At 47.6% G+C, this 17,688-nt stretch overlaps 2 protein-coding genes across 4 annotated transcripts in view; one reads left to right on the forward strand and one right to left on the reverse strand.

Moving 5' to 3' along the window:
* The window catches only part of LOC138670902 (E3 ubiquitin-protein ligase TRIM39-like), a 79,113-nt gene extending 67,137 nt beyond the window's left edge, over window positions 1-11,976 (reverse strand). Inside the window, exons 1-2 of one of the 3 annotated variants that reach the window (XM_069758670.1) lie at window positions 11,914-11,945; window positions 10,678-10,765 (exon numbers count right to left, since the gene is read on the reverse strand). The gene's annotated coding sequence lies outside the window, so the exon portion shown is untranslated. Of the gene's footprint in view, window positions 1-10,677; window positions 10,784-11,913 lie in introns of all 3 variants that reach the window. The other 2 variants (XM_069758669.1, XM_069758671.1) reach the window with 2 other exon arrangements.
* A 15-nt stretch (window positions 11,977-11,991) lies between these two features.
* The window catches only part of GTF2H4 (general transcription factor IIH subunit 4), a 52,650-nt gene continuing 46,953 nt past the window's right edge, over window positions 11,992-17,688 (forward strand). The window contains exons 1-2 of the mRNA XM_069758673.1: window positions 11,992-12,091; window positions 16,747-16,866. Coding sequence (XP_069614774.1) covers window positions 16,748-16,866 — 119 coding nt within the window. The 5' untranslated portion in view covers window positions 11,992-12,091; window position 16,747. The remainder of the gene's footprint in view (window positions 12,092-16,746; window positions 16,867-17,688) is intronic.

Genomic DNA, 17,688 nt, shown 5'->3' on the forward strand with positions numbered 1-17,688 from the left:
AAGGATACAGGAGGAACATATATCAGCATATAGGAAGAGACTCTTTCAAAAACTCACCCAGTGAAGCTGACAGGTACCGGTTCTGGAGGCGGAATTCGTTTGGTGGTAGAACTCTTCTCTGGAGGTCGGCCACCACTCTTTGTGCTGCTCCTCGTGCTTCTCTCCCTGCTGGGAGAGCGCTGTTGCACTGCGGGCAGGTGCGCTTCGTCGGCCGGTGAAGCCATTTCACACACACCGGCCCGACGCTAGCGCTGCATTTTTAAACTTGCCGCCCATTCTCCTGCCTCCCCGGACCAACCCGGAAGTGCTCCCGCGACTTCCGGGTTAGACGCGCCGCTCTCACTCACCATGCGGCCGCCAGAGGCTATTAAGCCGGCCGCTGCAGCGCGCGCGTCCTCACAGTGCCGGCCGGACCTACGGTGACCGGACCCGGACCGTGGATGTTTGGCCAGACGAGGGGGGAGGCTGCAAGCAGGGGCTCCCCCGCCGCTGCTTCTGGTACCGCAGCCCCTGCCGTTCCCACAGAAACCGGCGCAGGCGGGTGCATGGCCCAGGGATCCTCTTCATCTGTAGGTAAGCCGGGTCCCTGTAGGAACAGGAAACCTAAACTGAGGAGGAGAGGGGACCGCCTCCTTTTATTCTGTAGGTTTCCTGTTCCTATGGGCGGATCCCTCTCTCTCATGTGGGGTGCTGTCGTGGCGAAGGGTAAAATATATATATATATATATATATATATAATCAGTAGACACATATATGTATATTTTTTTTTTTTTTTTGGACACATGGATCACTTCTATAGCGGTATGTTGGTTTTGCAAGCCTGCGAGAAAACCACGCAGTACGGATGCCATACGGATTACATACGGAGGATGCCATGCGCAAAAAACGCTGACACACCCTGCCTACGGAGGAGCTACGGACCACTATTTTCGGGACTTTTCAGCGTATTACGGCCGTAATATACGGACCGTATTGTTTTACGCTGTGTGTGACGCCGGCCTTAGGGCTCAGAGTACTGGCCCCCGACCACCTGCACCATATTTCCACGAGGAGGGTACTTGGAGAAGAGACGTGTGCCTGTTCAGACTGGATTACCCAGTCATGCACCACGGCGTCTGCTTACATCATAGGGGCACGCTCACACTGCGCGTGCCCACTAGTCTCCGGTCCTGGACTGCGGGAAGATCAAACCAATAACAGTTAGTACATGGATAATGGCAAAGCATTGGGATGTACGCACATTACTCATCCAGGAGATCACGTCTATTACGAATCTTTCGATGTCTAAACCCCAAGCAACGGTTGGATATTATTGAAACTAAGGAATACACCATCCGGCAGGTAATATGTCCTGCCATTACCAGAGTTGGGCTTCTCAATAGAAGCGCTGAAATTGAAACAAGGATCATCACTCCTGTTTTACTGCTATTACACACATACATATCCTAAAAGGAAATCTTGTCAGTGATATTTATACACCCAGAGAGCCATGATGGGAGTAATCATACTCTATGGCTATAGAAAATCAGGTTTCTTCCCACCACAGATGTAGATTATCTACTGTGAGGCAGTGAGACTATGTGTTCTCAACTATAAGAGTCCTGGATACAGTTACCTTTGTCTTAGGAGCCCTAAGAGCAGAGAGTATGTGAACCTCTGCCAGTGACAGTGCTGCTGATTTGCCACTTGGTACCAAAGGCAGAGATGCCGTCCCTGGTAACCATAATACAATAGACTTATGGGACGAGAATCTGTCTACCGGATGTTGATCAAGGAACCTAGCCTGATTGCCGTATGTGAAGTCAGGAAGGATTCTTTCCTTCAACCCCGTGGTATTTTCTGCTCCCAAGACAGTAGTATGTCCTTTTATAAGCGGAGCCAAAAAAAAAAAAAAAAACCATGCTTCCAAAACGTCACTCTGAAGTCCAATCATAAGGCTTTGTGCAGACAAGATTTGCAACTAACTGAAGTCAAATCATGAGATGTAGCCTGGACATATGGCCTTATTATAGCTTAGAGGTCCAAGTTGTGTATATGTGAAAACATACCTCGCACATGAGGCTCTAGGCACAGCTTTGGCACAAAGGCATGAGACCACCAACAGAACATTCCACCATGCACTTACCTGTGCTGGCTCCATACCTGCTAAAAAAAAAAAAAACAGGGGGAGCTGGTAACACAGAGCCCATCATGAAGGGAAGCGGCGTCCCATAAGGAATGCTGCACTGCTGTCAATGATTTTCTCTCCTGCCCCACAAGATCCAGGAAACCAGCCTGTTGCCTGTCTCGTTCCTCACTTTCTGCCGTGGAACGCAAAGCGACCTCCCTAAAGGCCCACTGACCCCAGCGGTGGCGCCTCAGGATATGGCACCAGTCGAGGCATGGAACCCCTGCTGCCTGGATCGGTCTGGCAACGCAAGTAGCGGTGGCTTGCCAGCTGGCGTCGGAGCAGAGTGCCTCCACTGCGGGAGGAAGCACCTCTACCCAGGAGCCTCGTCCGCTCACTGGTCTCTGTGGCTGAGGGACCCCCATCCAGGAGGGTTTCAGCCCCGGGCTCAGCGTCGGCATTCTCTGGAGAAGATTCTGGGAGAGGCAGCATGTGGCAATCCTCTTCTATGCCGCCTCTCCCCGCACACCCTAAAGGCCCACTGACCCCAGCGGTGGCACCTCAGGATACCGCGCCAGCTGAGGCAGGGAACCCCCGCTGCCTGGATCGGTCTGGGCGGGCCTGGCATCCCACGACGATCCTCAGGTATGATCCTTGCGTCGACTGTAGGTTCCCTATCAAAAACAGGAAACCAACTAATGAGGGAGAGAGGTACCGCCTTTTTATCTGTAGGTTTCCTGTCCTTGGTGGGGCAGATCCCCTCTCTCCGTGGTGCAGTCATGGGGCACAGAGAAAATATATAAATAGCCGCCTAGCTACTTATATGGTATAGGAATGCCAGATATTATATATATTTCTTATTATAATGGAAAATGGACTAGGGAAGATAGAGGTGACTGACCCTAATGGAGTCCCTTCCTGACAGCAGAGGTTGGCACCCTGGGATATGATATGGAGACCCCGCTCAACGTCGGCTGGCCCTAAAAGACCCTACAAAAGGTATCCCTACCAAAAAAGTCACCACCATAAACACTAAAAATAGACACTACAAAAAACAGGTGCTAAAAAGCTGCTCAATGGTGTTGATCTATATGTAATAAATTAATATAGGTATTTGTGAGCCAATACTCTTGCATGCAAAAATTACACTGGGAACCTCCTAATGATAATGACTCGTGATGGTGTCTAAAAAGGAGGATAAGTATTATAGATCAACAAAAAAGATATCAATTGTCTGCTGACTACAAGTTTTCTATTGATTACTTGTGGCCACAAAAAGGGAAAGGACAATGATGGCGGTGGTGGAAAAGGCAATAATGGGGGTGGTGGGAGAGGAGGAAATGATGGAGGTTGTGGAATGGGCAATTATATGGGGTGGGGTAGAGGACAACAATGGGTATTGGGATGAGAGGAAGAGGGACTTATAACAGACTAAGGGTATGTGCACACGTAGAATGATCCTCTGTGGATTTTTCCATAGCAGATTTGATAAATCCGCAGGTCAAAAACTGTGCGGTTTCCTGCAGATTTTCCGCGGTTTTACACCTGCGGTTTTCTATTATGGAGCAGGTGTAAAAATGCTGCGGATTCCGCACAAAGAATTGACATGCTGCGGAATGTTATCCGCCGCGTTTCCACGCGTTTTTTTTCCGCAGCATGTGCACTGCGGATTGCGTTTCCCATAGGTTTATGGGTTCCCATAGGTTCCCATACTGTAAACGCATGGGAAACCACTGCGGACCCGCGGCTGCGGAAACGCTGGGGATCCGCAGCAAGATCCGCAGCGTGTGCACATAGCCTTAGGAACAGGGAGAGGAAGACATTATTATCGTTTATTATGTATAATAGTCCCTTAGTATATAGTGTACTCGCTAATTCTGTATAACACCATCCTTAGTTACCTAGTTTCCTCTTTTATTATGTATAACATCATCCCCTATTATGGACCATTCTCTAGTTATATATGGTGCCGTCCCTTATTAAATAGCTTCCTCGGCTGTTATGTACAGGGCTGTCCCTTACAGGGGGATTTATAATGTGTGGGGTGAGATTTGGAGTGGGGATGGGGGGACTTTAATGTGTGGGAGATTTGAGGACACAAAATGAAGAGCAAAGGGGGAGATGGGGGGCATATATGAGGAAACAGTACGGGGGAATGGGGGACATGTATGAGGAAACCGTACGGGGGGGAATTGGGGGCATGTATGAGGAAACAGTATGGGAGAATGAGGGCATGTATGAAGAAACAGTACTGGGGAATGGGGGCATATATGAGGAAACAGTATGGGGGATGGGTGCACAGTATGGGGAGCTAACAGAGGAATGTATGCGGACATAGTAGGAGCAGCAATGTGAAAAATGTATGTGGACAGAGTACGGGGAGTGAGGGTGATGGGATGTGTGCAGATAGTATAGGGCGTCAGGTGAGCAGGCAGTAAATAAAATGAGGGGGTAAATATATGAGGAGGCAGTATGGTGAACAGGGGGATGTGAGAGGAGACAGTATGAGGAGGGAGGGGAATAGTGTGAGGTGAATATGGGGGGAGAAAAGTGAGTGGGCACAGAATAGAAACTGAGCAGTGGGGGTGTAGCATGGAGGGACAGTGTAAGGGCACAGCCAGGAGGGGACAGTATACCAAGGAGGGGAAGTGTGATGAGAGTACAGTATAAATACTGGGCCCTATAGGGGGGACACAGTGTGAGAGGACAGTGTGAAGAGGGGGCTAGTATGGAAAGGAGAGGTCAGTGTGAAGAGCATGTACCATAAGAGGGACAGTGAGGAAGTCATATTTTGTGCAGACAATATAGTAAGGGGCAAGTTTTAAAACAGGAGCATTATAATGACACTTGTATCTTTACGGGCATCATGTGAAGATTTTCTGTAAAAGAGCGGAGAAGATAGAGGTCTGCGGAGACGGCTGTGGATGAGAAAACTCATCATGGGGTCTGGACAAGATGAAGAAAAGAAGGAGAACGACTTCAAAGACATCATCTATAAAGGTACCTGGATATGTTATTTGTGATATTAACTATTTCTCATGTTTTTATTTATGTTAGAATTAAAGGGGATGTCCTGGTTTGTAATGAGTCTGCAGTCATTCTTTGTGACTGCAGACTTCTGAATTCTCAGTGTGCACTGCACGCTATCAGGACTCTCTCCTGCTGGCGATTTAGATACATGCGGTCACGTGCTGACTAGACATGTGTGGCCTCACTCAATGAAAATGAACTGAGTGAGGCCGGGCACGTCTAGTCGGAATGTGGCAAGAGGTATACAAATCACATGCTTGTGCTGACATGACTGTCCACCGGCAAGGGAGAATCCTAAAAGTGTGCAGTGCATTCGCCGTGAGAATTCAGAAGCTGCGATGTCAGGATTCAGCTCTGCAGGCTCCAGTAGTCGTCACATGGACATTTCACTCATATGCGATTTTCATACTTATGGTCGTGTGACAACGAGATTCTCGTCCTGCTTCTCTCTGTTTTTCACTGAACATTGAGAGCATTATGGAGAGCGGCTTGTGGGTAATAATAATTTTATTTATATAGCGCCAACATATTCCGCAGCGCTTTACAAATTATAGAGGGGACTTGTACAGACTATAGACATTACAGCATAACAGAAATCACAGTTCAAAATAGATACCAAGAGGAGTGAGGGCCCTGCTCGCAAGCTTACAAACTATGAGGAAAAGGGGAGACACGAGAGGTGGATGGTAACAATTGCTTTAGTTATTCGGACCGGCCATAGTGTAAGGCTCGGGTGTTCATGTAAAGCTGCATGAACCAGTTAACAGCCTAAGTATGTAGCAGTACAGACACAGAGGGCTATTAACTGCATAAAGTGTATGAGAACATGATATGAGGAACCTGATTATGTTTTTTGTTTTTTTTTATGATAGGTTAATGTGTTGAAGCGGTAGGCCAATCTGAACAAATTAGTTTTTAGGGCACGCTTAAAACTGTGGGGATTGGGGATTAATCGCATTAACCTAGGTAGTGCATTCCAAAGAATCGGCGCAGCACGTGTAAAGTCTTGGAGACGGGAGTGGGAGGTTCTGATTATTGAGGATGCTAACCTGAGGTCATTAGAGGAGCGCAGGGCACGGGTAGGGTGGTAGACTGAGACCAGGGAGGAGATGTAGGGTGGTGCTGAGCCATGGAGTGCTTTGTGGATGAGGGTAATAGTTTTGTACTGGATTCTGGAGTGGATGGGTAACCAAGTGTAATGACTGGCACAAGGTAGAGGCATCGGTGTAATGGTTGGTGAGGAATATGATCCTGGCTACAGCATTCAGCACAGATTGGAGCGGGGAGAGTTTGGTAAGAGGGAGGCCGATTAGTAGAGAGTTACAATAGTCCAGACGAGAATGAATAAGTGAAACAGTAAGAGTTTTTGCAGAGTCGAAAGTAAGAAAAGGGCGAATTCTAGAAATGTTTTTGAGGTGCAGATAAGAAGAGCGAGACAGTGATCGGATGTGGGGGGGGTGAATGAAAGCTCGGAATCAAGGATGACCCCAAGGAAGCGGGCATGTTGCTTTGGAGCAATGGTGGAACCGCACACGGAGATGGCAATGTCAGGCAAAGATAGATTAGTAGAGGGAGAAAACATGAGGAGTTCTGTTTTTGACAGGTTCAGTTTCAGATAGAGGGAGGACATGATGTTAGAGACAGCGGTAAGACAATCACTGGTGTTTTCCAAAAAGGTCGGCGTGATAACAGGAGAAGAGGTGTACAGTTAGGGCCAGAAATATTTGGACAGTGACACAATTTTCGCGAGTTGGGCTCTGCATGCCACCACACTGGATTTGAAATTAAACCTCTACAACAGAATTCAAGTGTAGATTGTAACGTTTAATTTGAAGGGTTGAACAAAAATATCTGATAGAAAATGTAGGAATTGTACACATTTCTTTACAAACACTCCACATTTTAGGAGGTCAAAAGTAATTGGACAAATAAACATAACCCAAACAAAATATTTTTATTTTCAATATTTTGTTGCAAATCCTTTGGAGGCAATCACTGCCTTAAGTCTGGAACCCATGGACATCACCAAACGCTGGGTTTCCTCCTTCTTAATGCTTTGCCAGGCCTTTACAGCCGCAGCCTTCAGGTCTTGCTTGTTTGTGGGTCTTTCCGTCTTAAGTCTGGATTTGAGCAAGTGAAATGCATGCTCAATTGGGTTTAGATCTGGAGATTGACTTGGCCATTGCAGAATGTTCCACTTTTTGGCACTCATGAACTCCTGGGTAGCTTTGGCTGTATGCTTGGGGTCATTGTCCATCTGTACTATGAAGCGCCGTCCAATCAACTTTGCAGCATTTGGCTGAATCTGGCTGAAAGTATATCCCGGTACACTTCAGAATTCATCCGGCTACTCTTGTCTGCTCTTAGGTCATCAATAAACACAAGTGACCCAGTGCCATTGAAAGCCATGCATACCCATGCCATCACGTTGCCTCCACCATGTTTTACAGAGGATGTGGTGTGCCTTGGATCATGTGCCGTTCCCTTTCTTCTCCAAACTTTTTTCTTCCCATCATTCTGGTACAGGTTGATCTTTGTCTCATCTGTCCATAGAATACTTTTCCAGAACTGAGCTGGCTTCTTGAGGTGTTTTTATGCAAATTTAACTCTGGCCTGTCTATTTTTGGTATTGATGAATGGTTTGCATCTAGATGTGAACCCTTTGTATTTACTGTCATGGAGTTTTCTCTTTACTGTTGACTTAGAGACAGATACACCTACTTCACTGAGAGTGTTCTGGACTTCAGTTGATGTTGTGAACGGGTTCTTCTTCACCAAATTAAGTATGCGGCGATCATCCACCACTGTTGTCATCCGTGGACGCCCAGGCCTTTTTGAGTTCCCAAGCTCACCAGTCAATTCCTTTTTTCTCAAAATGTACCCAACTGTTGATTTTGCTACTCCAAGCATGTCTGCTATCTCTCTGATGGATTTTTTCTTTTTTTTCAGCCTCAGGATGTTCTGCTTCACCTCAATTGAGAGTTCCTTTGACCGCATGTTGTCTGCTCACAGCAACAGCTTCCAAATGCAAAACCACACACCTGGAATCCACCCCTGACCTTTTAACTACTTCATTGATTACAGGTTAACGAGGGAGACGCCTTCAGAGTTAATTGCAGCCCTTAGAGTCCATTGTCCAATTACTTTTGGTCCCTTGAAAAAAGAGGACGCTATGCATTACAGAGCTATGATTCCTAAACCCTTTCTCCGATTTGGATGTGGAAACTATCATATTACAGCTGGGAGTGTGCACTTTCAGCCCATATTACATATATAATTTTATTTCTGAACATGTTTTTGTAAACAGCTAAAATAACAAAACTTGTGTCACTGTCCAAATATTTCTGGCCCTAACTGTATAATTGGGTGTCGTCAGCATAGAGATGGTACTGGAAACCAAATCTACTGATTGTTTGTCCAATAGGGGCAGTATACAAAGAGAAGAGGAGGGGGCCTAGGACTGATCCTTGAGGAACCCCAACAGTAAGGGGAAGGTAAGAGGAGGAGCCAGCAAAACATACAGTGAAGGAGCGGTCAGAGAGATAGGAGGAGAACCAGGAGAGAACGGTGTCCTTGAGGCCGATGGAGCGGAGCATATTAAAGGAGGAGCTGATGATCCACAGTATCGAATGCTGCGGAGAGATCTAAGAGAATTAGCATGGAGTAGTGACCATTAGATTTAGCTGTTAGTAGATCATTAGAGACTTTAGTGAGGGCAGTTTCAGTGGAGTGTAAAGAGCGGAAGCCAGATTGAAGAGGGTCGAGAAGAGAGTTATCTGAGATTGCGGGTAAGACGGGAGTGGACCAGGCGTTCGAGGAGTTTAGAGATGAAGGGAAGATTAGACAGGTCTATAGTTAGCGGCACAGTTTTGATCGAGGGATGGTTTTTTAAGTAATGGATGTATGATGGCATGCTTAAATGAGGATGGAAAAATACCGGAAGTGAGAGAAAGGTTGAATATTTTTGTTAGGTGAGAGGTGACAGCCGGGGAAAGGGACTGGAGGAGATGTGACGGAATGGGGTCACTGGTGCAAGTGGTTGGGCGAGAAGATGCAATGAGCCTGATTACTTCTTCTTCTGTAACTGGTTCAAAGTCAGAGTGAACTAGATACTGTGGGGGAGGTAGGACAGTGCATGGTATGAAGAGATTGGGAGATGATTTCCTGTCGAATGTGGTCAATTTTTTCTTTGAAGTAATTGGCCAGATCGTCGGCGCGGAGATCCGTGGTTGGGACCTGCACTCTTGGGTTGAGTAGGGACTGGAAAGTGTTAAAGAGACGTTTAGGGTTATTGGACAGCGAGGTGATGAGGGTGTGAAATAGGTTTGTTTGGAGAGGTGAAGGGCAGAGTTGAATGTTTTTAGCATGAACTAATAATGGATGAAATCGTCGGGTAGATTAGATTTTCTCCACAGACGTTCGGCGCACCTGGAGCACCGCTGCAGGAAACGTGTTTGCAGCGTGTGCCACGGTTGTCGCCGTCTGTGCTGAGTTGTTCTATGTACAGGAGGTGCAGTTTCATCCAGGACACTTTGCAGGGTTTATTTGCTTCAGAGTAGAATCAGGACATGAGATGGAGGAAATTGGGGCCAATGACTACTGCAAGTTCTTCATAAGTTTCTGAGTGTTAATTACCTGTATGTTTCTATAAGTGTGGAAAGTGGGTGTGACCTGAGAGGGATGGCAGTTCTTGATAGAGAATGAAAGAAGGTCGTGGTCAGAGAGCGGGAGAGGGGAGTTTGTGAAATCATCCACTGAGCAAAGCCGGAAGACCAAGTCAAGGGAGTTTCCATCTTCATGTGTTGGAGAGTTAGTATGCTGCGAGAGTCCGAAAGAGGAGGTTAGAGATAAAAGGTGAGAAGCAGATGGGGAGAGGGGAGAAGCAATGGCGATGTTGAAATCACCCATGATAAGGGTACATGACTAAGTGTGCAAATCGCATATGTCTTTGGGGGGGGGGGGGGGCTGTTGAGGTGGCCGCCAAAATGAATTCTTGCCCCGGGTGCCAGAAACCCTAGATACACCTCTGGCAGGACCCACCTTTCAGGTGTCCCGATTTTCATTATAGATTGTAAGCTTGGGAGCAGGGCTCTGGATCCTCTTGGTATCTGTTTTGATCCGTGTATATAGTGAGTATGTAGTGAGCTGGCCGGCTGTGACTGTTCTATTATCATTGACATAGAATCTGTGACAGACACTGCCCCCGTGTGGCCAGAAGTTATACCTATGCCGAATGTGATTACAGAGAAACAAACTGTATTGGCAGAACTTCCCCCTGTGATGTCATGTGAACAGGAAGGGGAGGGAAAAAGGGAGCCCGGGAAACTAGAGAGTGCAGAGAGAGGTCGGTGTGTGCTGGCGTCCTCCTGTAGAGACGATATAGAAGATTGCCTGGATTACCGCTACCTCTTGGAAGCTGACATCCAGATTGTTCCCAGCTCCCACACTGCGGAGCACCCAACGGTGACATCTTCACAGACCCTGGAGCCCATGAACTGTAAGCGGGTCCTCTGTTGAGAGGCCGAACATTCCACCCTTACCTGTTGAACCCCAAGGACTACAGTCTGGACCTGAGGGACGGAGCTTTGTTTAATCCCTGTTGTTTTTCTCTTCGGCTGGAGCGTCCCCCTGCAGTGACAGACAGGCCTGTGGGAAAACAACCTCTTGGAACAAAGGAACTGGTAACGTGTGGATAGGGAAAGTGAGGGACAGTTTGTTATTACACGTTATCCCTGTGAATAGGCATATTTTGTACTGTCTATTATTGTATTCCGCTGTGTTAAGGAAAATGTATAACAGTAAAGATACGGTTGTTAAAATAGAATCTGTCTGAGTGTGGAAGTTTTGCTGGGCCAGATCATGGATATACATGGGCGACCTTGCCCTCGGTCACTTCAAATATATAATATAAAGTGCGTGTACACACACACACTCTCCATATCCGCGCGCGCGCTCCACATCCGCTCCATATCCACACGCACGCTCGATACAAACACACACACGCACCCTCCATCTACACACACACGCTCCACACACACACACACGCTCCACACACACACACACGCTCCACACACACACGCTCCACACACACACACACGCTCCACACACACACACACGCTCCACACACACACACACACACACACACACACGCTCCACACACACACACACACGCTCCACACACACACACGCTCCACACACACGCTCCACACACACACACACGCTCCACACACACACACACGCTCCACACACACACACACGCTCCACACACACACACACGCTCCACACACACACACACGCTCCACACACACACACACGCTCCACACACACACACGCTCCACACACACACACACACACACACACGCTCCACACACACACACACGCTCCACACACACACACACACGCTCCACACACACGCTCCACACACACACACACACACACGCTCCACACACACACACTTCTGCTCACTCAAAGAAGGTAAACTGTTGCAATTTTGGGGTAAAGTGAGAGATACAAACTTTTTGGCACCATAAAGTGAACCCCTGTAAGCCCATAGTCGGGTACAGGCCAGCAGTCCGGTACACTGCCCGGTAATACGGCACTGTTTACACTCAGGGATTTTTGGGTCTGTTGCCAATTGGTTGAAAGTTGCAGTACGTCGGTGCCCAGCCCCGGCCGGCAGTGCTGCAGTCACACCGGCTATTGTGGTTTGCTGGGAACCTTCCACCCTCCAGTCCCCAATACAGCAGAATCACACGGCTCAGCGCCGCCACCATTACCTCCGCCCTCCGTTGGCCCTGGATGATGTTGTGATGACGTAGGAGGCACGCGAACACGTGACTTCTTTTCAAGCGCCTGCTCGGTAAGGCAGCTACGAGGACGTGCTGATCACGTGATATGTGTGGAGTCACGTGGTGCGGGATACCAAGCTTGGCCGGTGTGCGGGTCCGCTGTGGCGTGAGTGTCGGGTGTGGGAGTGGGGTCCTGTCCTGTGGGGTCTCAGAGTAGTGAGTGCTGTGTTGTGCCTGCAGTCCACGCGTGGGATTGCAGTATTGATGCTTCCCTTTGCGCCTCCTTTCCGTCTGTTATCGGTGCTCACCTGCTTCTTGTCCCTATAGAGGAGATTTGGGGTTTCCACATGTTTTCAGCTGATTATTTCTTCCATGGCACTTTACATGTGAGGAGGGGTATTCATAATAAAAACAAGTACAACCTCTTAGCGACCGCGGATACGCCTTTTAATGGCGGCCGCTAAGGGTACTTAAACCACAGCGCCGTTAATTAACGTCGCTGTGGAAAAAGTAAATGGCGCCCCCCAGAGTCGGATTTTCTCCAGGGTCCCGGCTGCCGAGGGTAGCCAAGACCCCAGAGAACATGATTCGGGTCGGTTTTTACCGACCCCACTTTTGCGATCGCCGGTAATTAACCGTTTACCGGCGATCGCAAAAACAAAAAAAAACGCGATTTCTTTTTAATTTCTCTGTCCTCCGATGTGATTGCACATCAGAGGACAGAGAAATGGGGTCCCAGGTAGCCCCCCAATACTTACCTGTCTCCCCCGGTGCTCCTCGTGGCTCCCGATGGGCGCCGCCCTCTTTTTCCGGCAAAAAAATGGTGGGCGCAGTGCGCCGGCCGGCACCGGGAGAATCTTTGGGGTCTCGGCTGCCGGGGGTAGCCGAGACCCCAAAGAACATGATCGGGGTAGGTTTTACCGACCCCTGTTTTGCGATCGCCGGTAATTAACTGTTTACCGGCGACCGCAAAAAAAAAAAGTAATGTGTAATTCTCTGTCCTCTGATGTGATCGCACATCAGAGGACAGAGAAATAGGGGGATTCGGGGACCCTGCTATACTTACCGGTGTCCCTGGGTCCTCCTGCTGCTCCTCCTGGCCGCCGGCGTCTTCATGGCAAAAGAAAATGGCGGGCGCAGTGCGCCCGCCATCTGTCGCCATCTGCCGGCCGGCAGGAGAAGAGCAGTTGGGGCTAAAATTAGGGTTAGGGCTAGGATTAGGGGTAGGGTTGGGGCTAAATTTAGGGTTAGGCTTCTTTCACACTTACGTCGGTACGGGGCCGTCGCAATGCATCGGCCTGACATACCGACGCACGTTGTGAAAATTGTGCACAACGTGGGCAGCGGATGTAGTTTTTCAACGCATCCGCTGCCCAATCTATGTCCTGGGGAGGAGGGGGCAGAGTTACGGCCACGCATGCGCGGTCAGAAATGGCGGACGCGTTGTACAAAAAAAGTTATATTGAACGTTTTTTTGTGCCGACGGTCCGCCAAAACACAACTGATCCAGTGCACGACGGACACGACGTGTGGCCATCCGTCGCGATCCGTCGGCAATACAAGTCTATGGGCAAAAAACGCATCCTGCGGGCACATTTGCAGGATCCGTTTTTTGTCCAAAACGATGGATTGCGACGGATGCCAAACGCAAGTGTGAAAGTAGCCTTAGGGTTGGGGCTAAAGTTAGGGCTAGGGTTGCGGCTAAAGTTAGGGTTAGAGTTGGGATTAGGGTTATGGTTTGGATTAGGGTTGGTATTAGGATAAAAATAGATAAACACGGCACTCTGTGAGGATATGAGTTTTGGTGCTCGAGTAGGGTATCCAGCCCTCAGTCACAAGTATTCAAGTATCACCCGGCACTCAAAAATTGTGAAAAGTTACAAATACAGTTTATTATTATCCAGACATAGAACCAGTATGTTGAACGTTTTCGGTCCCAGATGGACCTTCTTCAGAACAGTTCAATTTATCTTGGATGGAAGGATAATGCGTATGGCCAGTAGGGGGATCCCTCTGACAATGTACTGGCTATCACCACACTAAATGCAATGTGTACATCTGGGGTGTGTAGTGCACAGCGGCGCTACAGAGATCCGGAGGTCAGCACGTGGTGAAGCAGCAGCACTGGTGGCGTGCTAGGTCGCCGAGGGGAAGCGTGGTCCCCTCGGCGACCTAGCACGCCACCAGTGCTGCTGCTTCACCACGTGCTGACCTCCGGATCTCTGTAGCGCCGCTGTGCACTACACACCCCAGATGTACACATTGCATTTAGTGTGGTGATAGCCAGTACATTGTCAGAGGGATCCCCCTACTGGCCATACGCATTATCCTTCCATTCCAGATAAATTGAACTGTTCTGAAGAAGGTCCATCTGGGACCGAAAACGTTCAACATACTGGTTCTATGTCTGGATAATAATAAACTGTATTTGTAACTTTTCACAATTTTTGAGTGCCGGGTGATTCTTGAATACTTAGGGTTGGTATTAGGGTTAGGGTTGGCATTAGGGTTAGGTTTGGGATTAGGGTTAAGGTTAGGGTTGTGATTAGGGGTGTATTGGGATTAGGGTTAGGTTTGAGGTTAGGGTTGAGATTAGGATTAGGGGTGTGTTGGATTTAGGGTTTTGATTAGGGTTATGGTTAGGGTTGACATTAGGGTTGTTTTGGGGTAAGGGTTGTGATTATGGTTAGGGTTAGTGATTAGGATTATGGATCAGGTTGGGATTAGGGTTAGGGGTGTGTTGGGGTTAGGGTTGGAGCTAGAATTGGGGGGTTTCCACTGTTTAGGTACATCAGGGGGTCTCCAAACACGACAGCCAATTTTGCGCTCAAAAAGTCAAATGGTGCTCCCTCCCTTCTGAGCTCTGCCGTGCTCCCAAACAGTGGTTTACCCCCACATATGGGGTACCAGCATACTCAGGACAAATTGGACAACAACTTTTGGGGTCCGATTTCTCTTGTTACCCTTGTGAAAATAAAAACTTGGGGGCTAAAAAATCTTTTTTGTGGAATTTTTTTTTTTTATTTTCACGACTCTGCATTATAAACTTTTGTGAAGCACTTGGGCATTCAAAGTTCTCACCACACATCTAGATAAGTTCCATGGGGGGTCTAGTTTCCAAAATGGTGTCACTTGTGGGGGGTTTCCACTGTTTAGGCACATCAGGGGCTCTCTAAACGTGACATGGCGTCCGATCTCAATTCCAGCCAATTCTGCATTGAAAAAGTCAAACGGCGCTCCTTCACTTCCAAGTTCTGCGGTGCGCCCAAAAAGTGGTTTACCCCCACATATCGGGTATTGGCGTGTTCAGGAGAAATTGCATAACAAAATTTATGGTTATATTTCTGTTTTTACACATGTGAAAATAAAAAAAAATGGTTCTCAATTAAAATGTTTGCAAAAAAAAGTTAAATGTTCATTTTTTCCTTCCACATTGTTTCAGTTCCTGTGAAGCACGTAAAGGGTTAATAAACTTCTTGAATTTGGTTTTGAGCACCTTGAGGGGTGCAGGTTTTAGAATGGTGTCACACTTGGGTATTTTCTATCATATAGACCCCTCAAAATGACTTCAAATGTGATGTGGTCCCTAAAAAAAAAATGGTGTTGTAAAAATGAGAAATTGCTGGTCAAATTTTAACCCTTATAACTCCCTAACAAAAAAAAAATTTGTTTCCAAAATTGTGCTGATGTAAAGTAGACATGTGGGAAATTTTATTTATTAACTATTTTTCGTGACATATCTCTGTGATTTAAGGGCATAAAAATACAAAGTTTGAAAATTGCAAAATTTTAAAAATTTTCGCCATATTTCCGTTTTTTTCATAAATAATCGCAAGTAATATCGAAGAATTGTTACCACTAACATGAAGTACAATATGTCACGAAAAAACAGTCTCAGAATCAGCGGGATCCGTTGAAGCGTTCCAGAGTTATAACCTCATAAAGTGACAGTGGTCAGAATTGTAAAAATTGGCCCGGTCATTAAGTACCAAATTGGCTCTGTCACTAAGGGGTTAATCAATACAAGTCATAACTGGTACAGGAGGAGAGAGGACCCTGCCCGCGAAGGCTCACAATCTACAAGGGATGGGTGAGGATACAGTAGGTGAGGATAGAGCTGGCTGATCAGTGGTTTGGTTGATCGGTGGTTACTGCAGGTTGTAGGCTTGTCGGAAGAGGTGGGTCTTCAGGCTCTTTTTGAAGGTTTCGATGGTAGGCGAGAGTCTGATTTGTTGCGAGTTCCAGAGTAGGGGAGATGCGCGAGAGAAATCTTGTATGTGATTGTGGGAAGAGGAGATAAGAGGGGAGTAGAGAAGGAGTGAGGATCGGAGGTTGCGTGCAGGAAAGTACCGGGAGACGAGGTCACAGATGATTCATCATTTGTAACTTTTAGAAAAATTCCAAAGGTGTCACCGCATGCTCCAGCCTCCCAGGACTGCTATTCTTGTTTTTACAGCAGTTTGGTTATTGGACCCTGTTGCCTCCTTTTTGCTTTGTATTCTGAGAGTAGCATGACGCAGGGGCAGAGACCCTGATTCCAGTCATGTGTCATTAGTTTACTGGATGCAAGTGATTGACAGCTTCTTGTCTACACTGTATATGATCAGAAAGCTGGTGATCAGTGGTGGGGGCGGGGTTACACAGCTTCCAGACTAAAGGGCACAAGGCAGCTACTCCTGTAGTGATAATCTCCTGCAGATAAAACACTGATTTTATTGATACTTCAAAACAGCCGAGTAAGTGACACATCACTGGAATCTGGCTTTCAGCCTATTGAAATGTACATTTCGCCTAATGCTGTTTTACTGTTTGTATTTTCAGAATGAAGCTACAGCGAGTGCAGCTGAAGTGCAAAAATCTGCATGAATTTCTTCAAGAGCTGAGTCCGGGGGTCCTTGATCGGCTGTACAATCACCCTGCCACGTGCCTGGCTGTTTTTAGGTGAGTGATAAAATATGAACTGGTAACTGATTATTTCCCTATGGGCTCACTCCCACCAGCGTATACATCGGTCCACTGCTATCCGACTTTTTTTTTATAGCATAACACTCAGACCAATGTTATTCAACAGAGCAGTGGTGATGCACAATTTTTTATGCTAACGAAATCAGTACGTGAAAAAAATTCTCAGCATGCTGCGATTTCACTCTTAAAGGGCCACTGTCACCCCCCTGCAGCCGTTATAAACTAAAAGAGCCACCTTGTGCAGCAGTAATGCGGCATTCTAACAAGGTGACTCTTTTAGTTTTGTGTTCAGGTATTACTAAAATAAAGCGTTTTGAAACTTTGCAAAAATACCTGTCTTTGTCCACGGAGGCGGGTCCTCAGCCCCCAGTTTGAAGGGTATTCTGCCGTCACTCACATCTTCAGGGGCTTTCGGCGCCACCCCCTCCGCGCTGTTTTCTTTTCAAATCCGGCGCTGTGTAAATTTTTGTGGGGCAGGCGCAGTAAGCTCTGGCGGCCTGACATCCCAGCCAGGCTTGTAGACTGTGCCTGTGCTGGCAGTGCGGCCACCCACCTCGGTAATCCCTGCCCCGCACTGTGTTATGCATTGTGCACAGTGCGGGGCTAGGATTCCTGGGCATGCGCACTGCGCTTCTCAGACTGTCACCCACGTCCCCCGCCCCCGCCTTACAGCGTCTTTATACTGTAATCAGCTGATCGTGCCTCCTCCTTTTCTCACTAGCAGTCGCCGGGAAAGAACCAACATTGGAAACTTGCCTGCTAGCTGGTGTGTGTTTTTTCTAGGTGTATTCTTTAGGT

Source organism: Ranitomeya imitator, chromosome 3 (genome assembly GCF_032444005.1).
Source record: "Ranitomeya imitator isolate aRanImi1 chromosome 3, aRanImi1.pri, whole genome shotgun sequence".
Lineage (NCBI taxonomy): Eukaryota > Metazoa > Chordata > Amphibia > Anura > Dendrobatidae > Ranitomeya > Ranitomeya imitator.